The sequence below is a fragment of the Oryctolagus cuniculus genome, chromosome 12 (genome assembly GCF_051225735.1).
Source record: "Oryctolagus cuniculus isolate XC-2025 breed Fujian yellow rabbit chromosome 12, ASM5122573v1, whole genome shotgun sequence".
NCBI classification, from domain to species: domain Eukaryota; kingdom Metazoa; phylum Chordata; class Mammalia; order Lagomorpha; family Leporidae; genus Oryctolagus; species Oryctolagus cuniculus.
The window spans coordinates 22,269,673-22,288,864 of NC_142878.1; the positions used below are offsets into that span (position 1 = coordinate 22,269,673).

The 19,192-nt window shown below is 47.6% G+C and overlaps 1 protein-coding gene across 26 annotated transcripts in view; it reads left to right on the forward strand.

Annotated features, from left to right (window-relative positions):
- LOC103351297 (uncharacterized) overlaps nt 1-19,192 on the forward strand; it is a 156,672-nt gene that overhangs the window by 34,542 nt on the left and 102,938 nt on the right. For 10 of the 26 annotated variants that reach the window (XR_016217324.1, XR_016217327.1, XR_016217320.1 and 7 more), the window contains one exon: nt 11,101-11,224. Coding sequence is in view for 2 of the 26 variants with exons in the window: in XM_089309257.1 (XP_089165383.1) it covers nt 10,053-10,132; nt 11,101-11,224; nt 11,674-11,774; nt 12,204-12,210 (312 nt within the window). In the remaining 24 variants the exon portion in view is untranslated. Of the gene's footprint in view, nt 1-7,964; nt 8,056-8,779; nt 8,991-9,958; nt 10,133-11,100; nt 11,225-11,673; nt 11,775-12,203; nt 13,038-19,192 lie in introns of those variants that run through there. The other 16 variants (XR_007910244.3, XR_016217329.1, XR_016217328.1 and 13 more) reach the window with 8 other exon arrangements.

Genomic DNA, 19,192 nt, shown 5'->3' on the forward strand with positions numbered 1-19,192 from the left:
TTCGTTTCCAAGTGTTTAAATTTTTTTATTCCTGACAAGAATGAAAAGCCTGCACTGAGCCTGTCTCAGATTTCTGAGTCACAGGGAATTTGATTGCTTAATGCCAATAAGGCCAAGGAGATGAGATGGCTTTAGTTCTTGGCTTTCCCCCTATGCTATGATGGCAAATACGTGAACTGAATACTAGTTTTATTAAGACATCATTTAATCTTTGTAGATATGTTTCAATGAAATAGTATCTCAAATATAAATATTTATATTTATTGATGTAACTATGTGGTCTGTATCATCTTTAAAAAATGTTCATGGGAAAAATGCGCACTATCTTTCAATTATATTTTCCTATATGCTTGTTGAAATACCTTTATATATAATTTTGAGTTGTGAGGTTTGTCAGCTTCTGATCACGTCCTTTCAACCACAATATCTTGAGACCCTACTGCTGAGAAGGGGTCGTTTCTCTACTTAGTTCCAGTGGCTCTTATCAGTTGCAGTCAAACCCTGCACAAGTGTATGCAAATCTGAAATGCTGAGAAGCCATGGCCTCGGCCGTCTCTGTTCCACCAGGAGAGATTTGTTCCTGGACCTCAGTTTGAGCAGCATGTATCCAGGTTTCTTCCTTCCCTTCAAGTCCTGCTTGATAACTTCTCAGCCTAGCTTTTCATCAGTGGTCAGCTTTTAGTGCAAATTCCTTATTTCTGTATTTGTCAGTTCAGTGTAAGGAGTTTGTGGGATGTCTGCCTTGTTGAAGGCACTAAGGACAGTTTTTGAAGGGCTGGACTATGTCTCTGTCTTTTACAAAGAGATGGAAAATTCTGCACTTTAAGTGAGATCACAACTATCATTGGAATAAAGCAGTCCATAAAGTGTTATATGTGCCCTGAGGAGAGAACAGTTTTTTTGTGTGTGTGTTGTTTTGTGTTTTTTTTTTTGTTTTGTTTTTGTTTGTTTGTTTGTTTTTGTCTTAGAAGCAGATAAGGCTTCCTAGAATTGGTGACATTTGAATGAGTCTTTAAAGGAGAAGCAAGATTTTGAATAGATGAAGCTGGAACCCAAGTGCCAAGTTCCAGAAGTCGGAAAGATTCTGACACGATCAAGGACACGTGCGAGAGAAGAAACTGGCAGGGGAGTTTCAAAGTACAGAATCATTTCCGTTCCTGAAGGATCTTGACTGTTGTGCTAAGACATACGGGCTTTTCTAAGAGAGACAGCTACTAAAAGCTTTTGGACCGAGAGGGTGTGCCATGACCGTAACTGTACTTTGTTGTTGTTGTTGTTGTTGTTTTTTTTTAAGATTTTATGTTTATTTGAAAGGCAGAGTTACTGAGAGAGAGGGAGACAGAGAAAGATCTTGCATCTGCTGGTTCATTTCCCAAATGGCTGTTACAGCTGAGGTTGGGCCAGGCTGAAGTCAGGAGCCAGGAGCTTCATATGGGTCTCGCACATGAGTGCAAGGTCCACGTGGGTCATCTTCCACTGCTTTCCCAAGCCATTAAGTAGGGAGCAGGATCAGAAGTGGAGCAGCTGGCACCCATATGGGATGTCAGCATTGGAGGTGGTAGCTTAGCCCGCTACACCACCTGGCCCCTATAACTGTACTCTGAAAAGATGACTTGGAGTCAAGAGAATGCGAGTGGTGACAGGGAGCTCTGTGGCGGGTTAGACCACAGTCCGGGTATAGATGGTGTGAGGTAAGATGCTGATGGGAAAAGCAGAGATGAGGGAATAATCCCAGAGACATCGAGGCTGAATTGAATGCGATGGGAGCCCTGGGAGCCTCACACAGGGCTCTGAAGTTTCTCCTTCCGTGAGTTGGTAAATGGAGAAGTTGTGAACTGAGATAAAGAACTTTGAAGAGAAGAGGCTTAGAGGATGCCATTTTTTTTTATTTGACAGGTAGAGTTATAGACAGTGTGAGAGAGAGAGAGACAGAGAGAAAGGTCTTCCTTCCGTTGGTTCATCCCCCAAATGGCCGCGACGGCTGGAGCTACACCAATCTGAAGCCAGGAGCCAGGTGCTTCTTCCTGGTCTCCATGTGGGTGTAGGGCCCAAGCACTTGGGCCATCCTCCACTGCCCTCCCGGGCCACAGCAGAGAGCTGGCCTGGAAGAGGAGCAGCCAGGACTAGAACCGGCGCCCATACGGGATGCTGGCTCCGCAGGCGGATGGATTAACCAAGTGAGCCAGGGCACCGTCCCGGAGGATCCCATTTTTGATACACTTGAATTATACACACCATTTCTTTCTTCAAGCTTAATAGAAGCATTCTCTCTGGATTCCATTATTAGGATTATACCCTATTTTGCTTTAAATTTAGGACCCGGCACTGACTCCCCAGAAGAGGAGAAGAAAAGATCAGCTTTCTCGTGCTTCTGCGTGCTTTGTCTTTCCGTACTCTCCAGGTGTCTGCGAGGATCCCTCGAGTCTCCGGCCCAACTGCCCTTCTGCCCGCGCTCTCGAGGAAGAGCAGGCAATGGGAAATCCTTCCTAAAGCTTGGATGCCTCTCAGAGCTGCACAGAACTGGCTTTTAATCCTAAAGGTAGAATTGGAGCCAAACTGGATTCTTGGATCCTGCTGGTTGCAAAGCTGCCAGACCCCGTCCCAGCGGGTGGAAATGGACACCAGCCCCCGAGGAAGTGACGGCTGTGCCTGGGCGGCTGCTGCCCCGCGGCTTCCTCTGCACCATGCGGAAGGAAACCGTGGGCTTCCCTCGGCCGTTTGCTTATTCTTTTAACACAGGGGAACTGAGGAGTCTGGGCCTTTGGAGTTTGGAGAGAGAACCTGAGGCCGGAGGCGTTTCCAGAGAGCAGAGGGTTCCCATCTCTGAGCTGTGGCTACCTTTTTCCTACAGCCCCCAGTCCTGTGCTCTGCAGTTCGCTCCAAATCTGGAATCTGAGTGTGTGGTGTTGGAAGTCTGTGCAGAGCCTGGAGTTCAAAGCCCGTGCACAGCTTCAGGCTGGAGAATGGAAGGAAGGAATTCTCTGGCAAATGAAACGCAATTTATATAAGTATTCAAACCGATTTCTTTATTAGATTTGCAGACCGTATGTCTGATGACAAGTCCTCTTAAAAGGTGGTTAGGAAAAGTGATGCTAAAATTCCAAATACCTATCTCTCATCTGATAAAACCATTCCGATGTTTGCAGTTTTACTTTGCATTATGGTTAGAATCACCCAAGTCAAATATTCAAAGATCATAGGGAGTAAAATCAGTTCTGAAATTCTGTAAAATAGTGCCTAATGGGTAGGCCAACCACACTAGACTGTGAACATACTCACTTGGTATAATTAATTTATTCAGGTCATTTTGGGTCTCTTTTCCTACCCAAGAAAATTGAGAACACTGTACCTCTTTAAGAAAAATTGCACACTCCCACCCCCACAATCTGTGGCATAAAATCTTGTCTCCAGTTGCAATTCCTTTGATCGTCACAGCAGCAATAGTTAAGAGAAAATAAATCTTCAAATGGAACATAAACATGGCAAACCCTTTCCACTGATTGTAGCCCCAAAGCATTCATTAAGCACCTACAGAATACCCAGCACATTGATGGGTGTTTGGTGGTGTTCGGAGAACAAGTCTCCCAGGAGCTCACAGCCCACATATCAGAGTGAGGGAGGAAGAGGTTGGAGTAGTTGAGGGAGAGGAAGAACAGCTCATGCTAATGTCATGGCTGGGCTCTGATCTCTTCCGGCCCAAGTCTGGGGGCGGGGTGCTCAGAAGGAAAGCACCTGTCCATTCCCCTCCTGTTGTCAAGACGACTTCTACGATGGAGCCAGCAGGAGAGGAAGGGATGTTTGCTGTAGGTTGTCTCTGCTTCTCCATGGCAGTGAGATGCACGCAGCGCTGCAGAGGGGTAGTTATTTTTTTTATTTTCTGTTAGGTTCTAAGCAACTGGGCAGGCCAAATTCTCCTTTCTTTTGGTCTTGGGTAACTTTCCACAGAGTGCCCTGCAAAGGCAGCAGGTGGGTGCAGGGGTCCAGCCCTTAGAGGGGCTGGTCTTCTCCACAGGCATCTGTAAGCTGAGAGCAGAAGCCTCTCTCTGTCAGACACATTGTCCTTGTCAAATCATGCCCGTCCCACCTCGGTGACACTGATAGTCCTGGGAGCTGACTCAGATGCCAACTGCCTTGCACTCCTGGATGTGAGTACACTTACTTGAAGGGCAGCTTGGGCTCCAACTTGACCTTTGCGAGCTTAGGGAGGGGGGAAGGGGAGCAGAGGGTTGCTGGGGGTGGGGGAGACATTTCCTGGTTATTGCTATGGGGAGTCTGTTTACTTGCCTCCAAGGGTCACAGCCATCTGAATGGCTTCTGGGGCTCCACTCTTGGGTTTGGTTTCAGAGGAGCCCGGCTGGTGGAATTCTGCTCCCCACCCCCACCCCTGCCCCCTGCCCTCCCCCCCAGTGTCAGGTAGGAGACATTTCTTCCCCAGCACGCTTCAGGCCTTCCAGAAGGCCACTGCAGCATGCTTGCGAGAAGAGCAATTGCAAGGGCTGTTTTAAGTGGAGTTTACTGTTGTTGTATAAACCTTCATTTAAAATTGACTATAAAGTGTTTCTGAACCTGCCAAACACGCATTAAAATATTTTTCTCTATTTATGCCGATGTGTAACATTTGGTTTCTACAGCGCTTTCATCAGTGATCTCCAAGTAGGAAGTTATTCATCTTTATTGCCAGTCGGCTCTCAGTGGTGGTCGTGGCAACAATCTTTTTATTGCTTCTGTGTTTAGTTGTTCTTTGACATGATAGAAGTCAGCTGCAGTTCAATGAGCTCACTATTTGTGCAACTTAATTGCTTGCTTCCTTCAATACATACTCAATTTTTCCTTTTATGAGCAGGGCTGTTGGAAAAATTAAGCTTAAGGATATGGCCATCCACTGTTAATTAACCTCCTTCCCAGACACATTAGTAAAATAGGTCAAATAACTGCTGAGTGCTAAGTGCACTGTTACCGAAGTCCTCCTGGGCTGGGAAGCGAATCCCACGGTAAGTGAACAAATGTCGGGGCCTTGAGTGTTTTCTGGAAGCCGTGATGACATAAGAAGAATGCTTTGTAATAGCATTCCCTGCCGCCCCACCTCCTCTGAGTGGAATATGTTGTTTGACTTTGTCTGGCTCTATCATAGGCTTAGCTTGTTTTGTTATATCAACATGAAAAGAAGTGGAAGACTTCTTAGGATTTTTTTTTTTTTTTTTTTTGCTTTCTAGGTTATTGCTTGTTTTAAAGGGGGATCATAAATACAGCTTTTCCTTTAAATAGCAACCACTGCTGTTATTTTGATTCACAATTCCTAGAATAAGCTGAATATGGTGAGGATGTATAAATGCTTGTGATGAGTATAAAAATAGGCTCAGTGAGGGAACAAATCTATCAAGACAGATTTACATAGAACTCTTACAAGTCCTCTCCATGTCAGGGTTATATTCAGATGGAAAATCACTTTAATTGCAGTGGTTAAAGGCTGATTGGAGCTTTGCCAACTTGACAGAAAATATTTTGAAGTTTATACACTTTTAAAAAAAAGACAAGGAAAAGTGACAGTTCCTGAATTTGGGTGCAGGCCGGAAAATGTCAGGGTCCGGTTTATACTTGGAAGAGGAAAGTAAATGCAAACAGAATTAAAATGGGGGCGTGTGCCAGAGAGAGCAGGACAGGCTGTGGTGTGTGGCCTCCCCTCCCTCTGCAGTTGCCTTGTTTAGCCTCTAGCAGGGCTTGGGGTGGGGTGTGGAGGGGATCTGGCATCCCATGTGGGCTCCGGTCCTGGCTGGGCTGCTCCACTTCCCATCCCTCTCCCTGCTGATTGGCCAGGGAAAAGCAGCAGAAGATGGCCCAAGTGCTCCGGCCCCTGCACCCGCATGGAGACCCAGATGAAGCTCCTGGCTCCTGGCTCCAGCCTGGCTCATCTCTGGCCATTGTGGCCACTTGGGGAGGGAACATTGGATGGAAGACCTCTGTCTTTCCCCTCCTCTCTCTGTAACTCTTTCTGGTGAATAAATAAATCTTTAAAAAAAATTTCTTTAAGATGATTACCCAGTTATAATCTAAAATACTTGTAAATACTTGGGTAGAGCCTCTACATTTCTAAATTCGTCGTCTCTGATAAAACCTCTACTGAATACGTGATCCTCCCCCCAGAACTTTGAGTCCTGAGACTTGGGCCTGTTTTCTGTTCAGCATTCATGCTGGGTGAGAAGCCTTGTGCTGTGCTTTCCCCCCAATATAGACTCAGAATGTCAGCCACATAGATAGTAGAAATGGGAACCTGTGGGTGTCTCAGTTTGCCTGCCTGTTAAAGGGAGATGACGACCCTTTGCCAGTCTAGACTAGGGGGGTTGATAAGAAACTTGATTAGCTCATGAGCCTTGCTTTCTGGGTTACTTAGTCCCACACTGAAGCTTCCAGGAATGATCTTATTCCCTTATTCGTATTCAATAGTTGGGAATTCTAAAGATTACCCTCTGTGATCATTTGCCAGGCTAAAGCCAGAGATGCCAATGGCAGACGGCAGGCACTGGGAGAGGCGCTGAGCCATCTGAAAGATTAGGAGCAGGAGGAGGGGCAGTGCCTTCACACTGGCCTGCAGCTGCTGCAGGGCCCATCGTCTGGGTGCTGCCCCCCGGACTCCAGGAGGAGAGGGGCGCCTGCTGGTGCAGAGGGGGTGCTGTGAATGCAAGCCAAGGCACTGAGTTAAAATTTTGCTCCCATCTGACCAATTATGATGGCAAATTCCGTAACTTTGGACAGGTGAAGGCACTTTGGGAAAGGAAAACAAAGTAGAAACCCAGAATTGATGGGAATGAGGCAATACAGAATTTTGGAAACTTGTTGGAGACATTTAGTCTTACTAATCATTTAAAGTATATGCATATATTTCTCACACGGAGCCCTCTTGCCAACTTGCATGAAGGAAATTTGCAAATGTTTTGAACTTGTTTCATGTTGCTTTAAAAATAGCCACACTTCTGCTCAAAGAGAATGTGTTGAGTCACGTTAAGCGTCCAGGAACTGAGAGCTTTCTCATCTCGTGAACTCTCCTGCTATTAAGGAGTATGTTCCTGTGACCTTTCGGCAGCCATTGGTAGACTTATAATTCAGTCCCCGGAGGGAGGGACGGATCGGAACCGCGAAAATACTCCCAACTACCAGCAGGTGGCACTGTGGATACTGCAGTGGTAGAGAAGCAGATTTTGGAGGCGAAGATGAGAGGGGGAAACCTGGGAAATTAAGATAATATAAACGAGTCTACAGATCTTCGGGAGGTTAGCAGGGCATCTCAGAAAACTGTAAACCAGTCTCTGTATGTGGAAGGTTGCCATGGATCTGTCTTATAAAAGTATTTTCTCAGTTCTTAAAGCCGTCTGCTCAGCTGCACCAATAGATATCCGCCTAAATCCTATGAGTTGCCAAAAAAAAAAAAAAAAACCCGAGGGGAGTATTTTTAGGGACTTTTGAGAATCAACATTTTGCTCATATTCTAAAACTGCAGCATGTAAAGTAGAAACTCAAGCCTGGTGTGTATGTAATAGAAAATTTCATGCTCATAGAATATCACCCACTAGGGAAATAGGCTAATTTGATTGATTTAGTTACATTCAAGGGATGGTAAGGGACAAGGCCAGTTAACCGTCTTCGGAAGTTCCTGTGCTGACGCGTTCAGATAATCAAAGTGAATTCCGAGGTGATCACGCTGACCGGCTCCCAAAGTCTTCCTGAGAGAGCAGGAATTTTCCAAATGTCTCAGGCCGCCCTGTGAGGGTGGCAGCTTATCTCCGTTTGCCCGAGACATTAGAAGGACACTTCTTTTGTCGCTTAGCCCAGAGGCAAAGGGAGGCCCAGAGGAGGAAATGTCATTTCTCTGCTGAGCTGAGGGCTCTTGGGAACGCTGGCCTGGGCTCTCCTCCCTGGCGGGTGCCTGCTCTTGGGGCCAAAGGCTTGCACTGCTTTTTCTGTCTCCCAAGGTAGAAAGCAGCCGTGTCCCGGCGCTGGTGGAGCTGTTGTGTCCAGGGCCAGGCTGAAGGGGCTGCGGCACGGGGAACGCGGGCTCCAGTGGTCAGTAATGGAGGGGCCACCCCAGCCTGCATGATCAGGCCAAGGGGTTGGGGCAAGGAAGGAAGAGGAACAAGGAAGCTGGATTGAGGACAAGGCCGGTCAGGATTTGGGACCTGCCAGTGGCAGCTCAGGGTCTCGGGGGCCAGTGTTAGTGGTCTCAGACCCTCGCCCAAGTCCAGAACCTTGTGCGTGCCAGTCTGGCCAGAGGGGTGGGAGCTGAAGCAGACAGCTGCCCTGAGTGGTCTCTCCACGGGACTGGAAAGTCTGACCCAGCGAGGGGACCTGGTGATGGAAACCGGTTTATTGTGTATTCAGAAACAAGGATATTTGATTCACCAGGGCAGGCTCCTCGCCTCTTTCTTGGCACAGATTGGTCTTCAGAGCCTGGAGCCTGGAGCCTGGGCAGTGCTGAGCGGCACGGAGGAGTATACGTTTCCTGTCACTTCCTCTTTGGCAGGTTGTGTCTGCAGACACTGGCTTCCATACCCCATAATTACTTTTTCACATTTTTTAATATAGTAACACATGGTTGGGCTTGTGGTGGGGGAACCGAGTGATGCCTCTGGGCCATGAACACTATAAATAACTTCAGGGATCATTTTATATGGTTAGGGAAGGAAGCAGCTTCTTTCTCAAGAAATAGCTCCCAGCAAAGGAGCAGCATTTAGGAACAAATAACTTTTATTTTCAAAAGTCCCTTTTGCCGGTTCTGTTTCTCCCACAGATCCGCGATCTTAGCTGCTGCTATTCACTTGTTTTCTGGGCGGCCTGCCTTCCTCCACTTTTTATCTCAGCGTGGTGAATGCAGCCTGCTTGTCATACAAAGGAAAGTGAGCACATTTCGTCTGTGGGTGTGAAGTCAAGTCGTCAGCTCCGCGCTCCAGGGTTAGCTTCTGACGGCGAACTCTGCAGTGGCGGCAGGCTCGCACGAGCAGGTGTGTGTGTTAACCGAAGACCCATGTTGCTGGCAGGGACTTCAAAAAGCTACCTAGAAACATGTCACCCCACCCCCCACCCCAAGGTAGCTGGAGCTTAACAGCTTCCTGGAAATAAAAAGTTAGGATATCTGTGGTAGCGTTTCAGTAGCGAATGAACTTCATTGCCAAGAATGTCTTCTTTTTATCTAAGCTTCCAGTGTATTTGAAACCTGTTGCTTCTTATTTATTTAGTGACAATTTATTGTCACAATTAAATATTCTTATTTATTCAAGTTGACAATAGCTGATTACGATCACCTTTCAATAACTACCGATTTATATTTCCCTGGCCTGGTCTCTAAACTTGCACCTAAGTCAGTAATTAACAGCTGAATAAGATAAACACTATACTTTCTATTGAGCAGAAGTCTAATGGAAAAGTATGTAGAGGGCAAATATTCTCAAAACACTCTTAGGTTTCTTTAGTTTTGCACAACCCATGTTTGACACAAGTCTCTTCTGAAGCAGAGCAGGTAGTTTTGTATCTTTGTTTCTGAATGATACATAATATCTTCATATATTTACTTTACAGGAAGGCAAAGACAGTAGCCCCTTAAGGAGATTTAAAATAATGACCACCACTTTCTAGGCATAAAAATGATTTGTTTCCCCCTTAGCAACATTCATTTATAGAGACAAAACTCTAACTATAGGCAAATAGGGATCATTTTACCCTTTGCATCTGTGTACCTGATGCGCGGTCAGCTTAGGAGCAGAGGCACAGATTGCAGTGAGAAGCAAGCCTCTGGGGCTGGACTCGTCGAGGGGCAGCTGGGATGCGTGCCTGAAGGGAGCATGGGGAAGAAAAAAAAACGCATGGTGCTTCGTTGTTCCGGGCCAGTATTTGCCACACTCACAGGGCACCCGGCACAGTGCTCCAGGTTTCTGACCTGACAAGCAAAGATGGAAATTGTTCTCTCTTGCAGAAGGAGATTTCGTTTTACTTCTCTCGTGTAGATGGTGGTGGTGCCCTCGTGAGACGGCCCGACGCGCAGGGTCCCCGGCTGATGCGGACACCTGATGTTGCGCATGCGCCTGACGGATGCGTCGCGCCCAGACGCTGCGGTTGGGTTGTCATTCCCAATAAATGATGCCATTGGGTAATTTTATTGTAAAGACTTCCACAGTGCTGAAAATCTGATAGAGCACATGGCTTGATGTGGGTGCTGACAGCCACAGTATCTGTCCAAGGAACTATGGCAGATGAACTAGCAGGGTGCTTTTCTCTTGGGAGCAGGCTGCACTTCGAAGGGAAAATGTTTGCATTCCCTCCCCGGCCTCCCGCCCCCGGCCCTCTGCCCTGAACTACACAAAGTCCCACTGGATCCAAGGAGCTGGCACCGGAACCACTCGCTCTTGTTAGCCATACAGGCCCCAGGGGCTCTAAATACAAACAATCTCCATTATAAAACGGGCCCCTACACACGGTATTTCCAGAAAATACTTGTACCTGTGTTCTGCCCTGCTGCAGTTTCTGAGATGATTACATGCTTACGCCAGGGCATGGCGCGGGGCCAAGCCAGAGGTCTGCCGGCTGGAGTTTCAATAGTGCTCATTATGAAGAAGTTTCTCTTCCTAGCCCTGGAAGGAAAAAGCCACTCTCAGATAAAGTGTATGATATGATTACCGTTGCTCTAGATAACCGCAAGTATTACTTCCGACACGATAAGGGATTGTTTTCTGTCTCCCTAGCGCAGAGCTGGGCTCGGCCTTTTTAAGAAGTGGTGGCATTTCTGAAGGCCACTTGATCAGTTTGGAACCTCTGGGAGCATGGGGTTGCCAGGCAGATAACAATCAATACCGGTTTCAGCTACCACAGCGACTGAAGTGCGGGGTGGGGGTGGGAGCTTGGGGGGAGGTGTGGAACCGGGAACACAGGGCCCCAGGGACTCTGGCCGAGATAGGTGCAGGCCTGGCGACCAAAGGCCGAGCCTGTCCCGGATGTCGTCGGAGGATTCCTTACCTCGTGCCAACCTTGTTAGGATTCAGCTCAGCCAGAGAGCTAGGATGCTTACCTCCCCAGAAGGATTTGATGGTTTTGTTTTGTTTTGTTCTGCTGCTTTCCCAGGTGCATGAGCAGAGAACTGGAGTGGACGTGGAGCAGCTGGGACTCGAACTGTTCCCATAAGGGATACCGATGTCGCAGGTGGCGGTTTAACCCGTTGCACCGTAAAACCAGCCCCCTCGGAAGGGTATGTTAATGAGGGAGATTTACCTTTAAGTGATTATACAGGAATGTTAGTTGTCAATACACGATTTGCTGAAGGGGATGTGAACAGGGGAATTAGAGGACTGGTGAGAGTCTAATAAGTTAAGTTGTAGGAAGGAGGAGAAGGGCTTATTGCTCATAGCTGGGATGCTGTGCAGGCGAGAGCACTGCTGTTTGCCTCTTCAGGAGCCCTTGGCTTGAGGATAACACCCTAAGATAAGGGTCACTGTCATTATCAAAAGCAGGGAGTGGTGGCTGCTCCTTCCGTGTGTTTCATGGGTGGGTCGTGGACTGCCATGTAAAATCCCCAGACCCCAAGGCGGGGGAAACCAGCGTGGGAGCTGAAGATTGACTGCCCAAGGCTGTTTGTGTACATGTAGTCAAGAAGAACTGCTATTCACGATTATAGCTGAGACATTTTGTCATTCCCAGGCGGCATGTGAGGCTTCAAAAGAGGCCAGATGTGTCGAGCAGGCTCCTCCACACGTCATGGCACGGGCATGTTGGCGTCGTTTACGTCTTGAGGCTTGTCGGTAATGCCAGGGACGCGTGTGAGTTTAAGGAAGAGGGATGTAGGGCTTGGATTTCTCCTGTCCTGTTGCGGTCATGGCTGACACTGCCACCCTGTGGGGTCACCTGTTTGTGACCGCCTGCCTGCACCATGGCTGGACAGAGAGGCAGAGGTGGGGAAAGGCCGTGGGTAAATGAACCCTTGTCCTGGCCCAGTTTTCAGCCTCAGAATGGCAGTCAGAGCTTAGTTCTCCAACACTGTTTTGCACGGTGGTGGAGATCGCCCAGAGACGTCTGGGACCTTGGCTAAGCTGGGGCTGTGATTACCTGACCACTGGCAAAGGGCTTGGGATTGTCCAGGTGGACATGCCGTTGAAGGAACGCGTATTGGGGTTTAGCCTTTCAGAAACGAAAACATCCTCAAATGAGCTTTAGTTGTGTTTCCCTTACAGTTCCTGAAACAGGGAGTCGCCAGTGGAAGAAAAGCAGCCCTCACGGGCCATGGTTCTCGGGACTGGTGGGTGGGCCAGGCAGCCAGGGGCTTGGCACGCTGGACTGCTGTGTCCCTTTCCCCATTGCTAGCCCTCTCTCTGGAGCCTCGGACTTGAAGCCTCTCTGTATCGTTAGGCCTGTAGAGAAGACAGGCCTTCACCTGCACCCCGCTTGTCTGTCACGTGCTGCCAGGGCTTGGTCAGGGAGACTGGCCTTGGTAGCCCAGGATATGGGAAGTGCCTTGGCCGTGCAGCTGCCTACACGCCATCATCAGCTGGGTGACACTCTTGGGATATTCACTGGGCAGCTCTCAAGTTCTCTCTGAATGATTTTTCGTGGGTCTGCTTTGAAAAGGGACTCTGGCCTGATGTTATTCTTCGTTCTTTCTTTAATCTTCCACTCCTACTTGAGTTTTCCCGGCTAGCAACAGAGACTCGCTCCCTTTCTAGGGCGGAGTTTGCAAGCTCGCTGGGTTCTGGGGTTAGAGCAGATCCGCTGTTGCGGCTTTCTTTTTCAAAGTACCCTAGGTCACATGATGACTTCCAGGCCCAGATGGGGAGATGATGTGGATAAAAGTATTTAGCAGGAGATCAAAAACCGGGCTGTACTTCTAAATGACTGACCTTTTAGAAAAAGCGCGTTAGCCTCTCACCCAGATGTGGTTGCGGGTAGCTGTCAATACGGCACGCAGGTGGCACGGTTATCTTGCCATTTACTGCCTGATGCTTTGGCAACTGCTGCCAGCCCTTCAGAAATAGGAAATGACTAATGATGTGGTGGAAATTACGAACCAGGATTAATAAAACTTGAAAAGGAACAGTCTTCAGTGTTTGATCCTCCTTGGAGGAAGTTAAGTCGGAGCCCTCGAATCTCTTCCCTGAGGTGTTCCTCTGATTTCTTCTGATTACTCTGCCATGGCGGGGGGCGGGGGTCTGAGCTGGAGAAGGAGCGGCGAAGCAGATGGTGCCGGTCCGGACACATGTCCTGCAGCCCCACTGGGAAGAGTCCAGTTAAAGCAGCCACAGGCACAGGAAGCAGACTTACTTTTGAAAGCGTGAGGTTTCTATGCGAACTCTTGAAGAACATTCTGGAAAAGACTTCATTAACTCCTTGAGTGGTCTCTGTGCTGTCTCATTTAGGACAGTTGGTGGAGACTAAATAGATTTCAGGGAGTTGACTTTTTTTTTTTTTTAAAGTCTGGGAATCGAATTGTCTTTTGCTGAAGGTCCACACTCAGCCTCCAGTGTCACCTGTCTGTGCCAGTCTTATTTCTACTTAGGAGAAGGTTATGTGGGAAAAGGAGAGATGCAAATTTTATGTTTGGAGTATGTTATTATTTATTTATTTATTTTTATTTGACAGAGTTATAGACAGTGAGAGAGAGAGACAGAGAAAAAGGTCTTCCTTCCGTTGGTTCACTCCCCAAATAGCCGCTACGGCCAGAGCTACGCCAATCCGAAGCTAGGAGCCAGGTGCTTCCTCCTGGTCTCCCATGTGGGTGCAGGGGCCCAAGCACCTGGGTCATCCTCCACTGCCCTCCCGGGCCAAAGCAGAGCGCTGGACTGGAAGAGGAGCAACTGGGACTAGAACCCGGTGCCTATATGGGATGCTGGCACTGCAGACAGAGGATTAACCAAGTGAGCTACGGCACTGGCCCTGGAAATTCATGCATAGGTTTTTTTTTGTTTTTTTGTTTGTTTGTTTTGTTTTTTTTTTTAAGATATATTTATTTGGAAGACAGTTACATAGAGAAAGAGAGAGAGAGAGAGAGAGGTCTTCCATCTGTTGGTTCACTCACCAAATGGCTATGACAGCTGGAGCTGAGCCAATCAGAAGCCAGGAGCCAGGAGCTTTTCCCAGCTCTCCCAGGTGGGTGCAGGGGCCCAGCCACTTGGGTCATCCTCTGCTGCTTTCCCAGGCAGCATTAGTAGGGAGCTGGATCTGAAGTGGAGGAGCCACAACACGAACCAGCATCTATATGGGAAGCCAGTGCTGCAGGCCAGGGCTTTGACCCGCTGAGCCAGAGTGCCAGCACCCGCGTGGTTTTTTCTAATATGTATCCTCCATAAATCTTCTGAAGACCCTTGTTTGCACCTGATCTTGCTCTGCCTAGGGAGTCCTTCTGGCCTGTTTAAGGGCTTGTGAAATCTTTCAGGCTAATGCTCCTTTAATACTTACTACGTGCCAGGCAATCTCAGGACGAGACCCTTAAAGCTTTCTGTGCCTCAGTTTCCATCTGTAAAATGGGTTGTTAGGAGCGTCGAACAGTTGCTTATGGCTCATCAGGCTTGGGGTTGTGAATGAGATGAATGGAATTTCAGGTCTGTTACAGAGCCTGACATACCGTGTGCTCAGTAAGGGGTATTGTGAGTGTCCACCATGGCTGCTTTAGGCCCAGGAGAATAGGCTCTGGGAGGGGTTCGTAGTTATCCCTGAACTCTACAACTACAGGAGTGAGGTCAGTGCCTGACTCTGGAGCCTGAACCCTCTCCCTGCCTGTTCTAGACCTTCCTCGGGGTTAGGGCCCCTCCTCACTGAGCTTTCTCAAGTTGGTGCTGGCTGGATCCCTCAGGGAATTGGGAAAACCAGTTCCTATCAGCACAGTCCTCTAGAGAGTTCTGGGAGGCCTTAACCTGGTGACACCCTGACACTGGGGTGGGCTCACAGCGGTGGCCTTTCTCCGGGCCCTTGGGCCAGGTCTTTGCGATAGGTCGTTTGTTCAGAATAACGTCCTTTAGTTTCTTTGGCTCTTGCTCCCAAGTTCATTTTTTCTGTAATGATGACAACAAATGTTTCCAACTTGGATTTAATAGACATACAGTAGTGAAAATAAAGAGTATATTTTCTTCTTGCTTGGTTGTCTGAACTATTGCATTACAAAGTAAGAAAGATTAAAAAAAATTGTGGCAGAACAAAAGTTGTGAACGCAAGGGTCAGTGAGAAGACATCTCCTTTGACAAGCACGCTGATTCCTTCTCCTTTCTAGTGCGAAGGCACGTGACTGGGCCCATCAGCATTCCCTCAGGTTGAGGAGCCTCTCTCTGGCCCCTGGGCACCGTAGCTGTGGTGCTGGGGCTCCCTAAAGCTGTCAAGGCAATGAGCAGTGGGAAGAGCGAGGGCTGGTCTCTGAGCATCCTCCACTGTGCGTGCACCTTCCCCAAGAAGCCCTGAGAAATTCTCAAGGAAATGGGGGCAATGAGCTGTGAGAGCAGCCTTGGAAAGGAAATGGTGGACACTCCAGAGGCATTATGGCTAGGCAGCTGGAATCTGGCCTTGTGTGCCGGTGCGTGTGTGTGTGTGTGTGTGTGTGCACAAACCACAGGTCTTCGTCATGTCCATGGGCAGGGCAGCCTCTAGCTCTCTCGAGTCAAGGGTTCTGATTCCCTCAGCAGCTTCCGACCCCACTCAGGACACCACTACTACCGCAAGTGCTGGACTCTGCCTGGCTCTGTGCTGTGGCTCCCACGACTCTGGCCCTGCGCTCAGGTTCCCAGCCCTCCCGCCCTGGGATCTGGCATCCTTGGCGGAATGGCCTGTCCCCCCTGTCCCCAGCTCTGCTGGGCTGGAGCTGCTGTGGCCTTGCCAGCTGCTCTGCAGAGATTTTCTTTCTCGCCTCCTGCACCGTCGTCTTCAGGCTGGCACTTGAAGGAGCCCAACAGGCCATGGCAATCACACAGTCAAACAAAGATCTTTTAGGAGAACAATCCTCATTTGTTTCCCAGTTGGCATTTCTGGAGATTTAGCAGGATAATCTTGGATGTACGTCAGCAGGCATGAGCAGGAATCATCTTAATCCTTAACAAGGCATACAAATGAATCGGGGCCACGTGAAAAGTATACAAAGACTTTCTATTTCGCCTTTCCCCTCCGGAATTCCAGCTGTAGGGGCTTGTGTAATTTCTTGTTGGGGGAGGGGAATTTCCTTTTGATCTAGCCACCTGCGGCAGAGATGGGCCTCCCGAGGGATTTGGCTTTGGGATGTTTGGATGTACACCTCTAGAGACAGCTTCGGACCCAGCCCCATGCTGTACGCAAATCCCCTGATGTCTTAGCTGGGACACAGTCCTTCTTTTAAAGTTCCAACTTGAGTTAGCTTCAGCGAGGCAACTACTGGGTTCCTGAACCCATTTGATTTTTCAAAGACCGATGAGACGGCCAAGGAGAGGGTCTTTCAGTTTCCCATGGTTCTTCCCCCATGGTTGTGTCTGCTCTGCCTGTACCCTTTTCCAACCCCAGAGTGGGGCTCCACAGGGGATGACCCTGAGGTCAGCAGATCCCTTCTGGAGAGCTTGAGGAAGTTAGGCAAGAGCGGAAGTGGAGTTGAAGCCGCCATCTTTCTCAAAGAAAGTGCGAGGGTTGTTGGGGACCTTTTCTTGTTCTGTTACATGATCCACTGTGCTTGTTGTTTTTGTACACCCGATTTTCCTGATGTCTATATGAGAAATTTTGATCTGTTTTGCACTATTTAGAGTTTCTTCTCCCTATATTTAGGCAATTTATTTTATCAAATATGATGAACACTTCTGTTTTTGGTGACCCTTTCCTTCAGGGGTGAAGAAACTTTTTTCTGCCAAGGGTTCATGTGGATATTTATAGCATCACTCATGGGCCATATAAAATTATCAACTTAAGAATTAGCCTGTTATAGATTTATTGAGTATCAAGTCCCACCTGTGGTTGGCTTGGCAGGGCCAGAACAAGTGATTTCATTGGCCCCATGTGGCCCGCAGGCTAGATGCTCCCCACCCCTGCAGCACTCATCCATTGAAGACTTACTTTTTTGTTGTTTTTCAAAGAATTAATACCACAAGCGAGCATGGACATAGTTAGCAGAATCTGTGACATAACCATTTTTAATCACCATAGATGGGTTGATTTGCCATCACCATAGGTTTTTTTCTAGATTCTGCGAGCCCCTAGCTAATGCGCTCTCTCAATGGCAAATCTACAAGTCTGGTGTTTTCTGTGGGTAGAAGTAGACCCTGGAGATAGTCCTGGTTTTGTATTCTATTCTTGTTGAACAGAAAGTGAAAAGCTCTATAAACCATCTCTCTTTTCTTTTACATTTTCTTCTGGCTCTTTTTAACTCCCAGCACAACTACAGTCCTCTTAACATTACTGGAAACGGGTGAACAACATACACACTCCTCCACCCCCCACCCCCAACCTGATTTAATCACCAGCTATAATTGACAAGTAGCAAATTGCTGCTGTAACAGTTTCCCATTAACTATGATAACTTATATTATTTTTTTTACACTTTCTCTTGACCACTATCTAGCCAGAATCACCTAGAATTTTAGACCTGGAAGGCACTATAGCATCTAGTTCTAAAATGGCAATATGTTTCAGTTTGTTTGCTGGCTCTAATCTCTTGGTCAAGACTGGTTGTCTAGAGTAGTATCTTGAAAATAATTCTGAGGCTGGCTCTGGGTCTAGTGTTGTCTGCAGGAAGTGTGGGATGCAAGGGCCATAGGGGTTGTGAGAGTTATCTGGTAGCCTCAGTTTTAATGAGGCTTATTTTGTAGTTGAGAAAACTAAAGACTGGAGCAATAAAGTGACTTTTTAAAAAGATTTACTTATTTTAAAGTCAGAATGACAAAAATGAGAGGAGAGAGACAGCTTCTATCCACTGATTCTGTAATGGCCCAGCCTGGGACAGGCTGAAGAAACCATGAGCCTGGAATTCCATCGTGGTCTTGCACATGGGTGGCAGGGCCCAACTCTTTGGGGCATCATTGGTTGCCTTCCCAGGCACATTAGCAGGGAGCTGGATTGAAAGCAGAGCAGCAGGGACTACAACCTTTGTTCTGAGATGGGCTACTGGCTTTACTGCTCCACAATGCCGGCCCCAGCCCTTGGGTCTTATTCTACTCACAGGAGACATGAAGCAAACTTATAATGACACTTCCCATCATTCCCAGCCTTCAGATGAATACGAGACTCTTCCATGGAGAAAGTCTAACAAGCCTGGAAGTACAATGATGACTTCCCAAACAAACAAACAAAAAAAAGTGTTCATTACTTGATCAGCATGTGATAACACCTGTCAAATGACAGACGCCTCTCACCCTCTCAGTTCCCCCCAGTCCTCTGGTCTTAAACATGAACTGACAGCTGAGAATCACAAGGTGTGTGAGAGAAGAGGCCATTGAAAGAGAGACAGAGAAAGTAAAAGAACCCAACCATACCTAAATAAATAAATAAATAAATAACCAACCAAGAAACTAGAAAAAGAATCGTAATAAGGAACAAAGTAAAACTTCAGGGACGGGCATTGTGGTATGGGCTGCGACTTGGGACAGCCACATCCCATACTGGAGCACCTGGTTTGAGTCCCAGCTGTTTTGTTTCCAAACCGTCTTTCTGCTTATGTGTACCTGAGCAGGCAGCTCTGTTGGTCTAAGCACTTGAGTTCCTGACATCTGTGTGGGAGATCCAGATGGCTTTACTGGGTTGGGGATTGACCCAGCAGAAGTAAGTTCTTTCCGTATCTCTCTTTCAGTCTACTTTTTTGAACACATAAATCTTTCTAAAAAAGAACTCTCAATCCCAAACTGTATTTTTTATTATTATTAATTTATGTATTTTAATTTCCCCTCCAGAAACCTTATTTAAAATATACAAAATTCATACATTTCATATATATAATTTTAGGAACATAGTGATTCTTCCCACTGTACCTGCCATCCCACCCACACTCCCACCCTTTTTTCTCCTCCCTATTTCCATTATTATTTTTTAAAAAGATTTTTTTTATTTATTTGAAATGCAGAGTTACAGAGAGGCAGAGTGAGAAGTCTTCTATCCACTGGTTCACTCCCAAATGGCCACAGCAGTCGGAGTGGAGCTGAGCCGATCCAAAGCCAGGAGGCAGGAGCTTCTTCAGGGTCAACCATGTGGGTGCAAGGGCCAAGGGACTTGGGCCATCTTCCACTGCTTTCCCAGG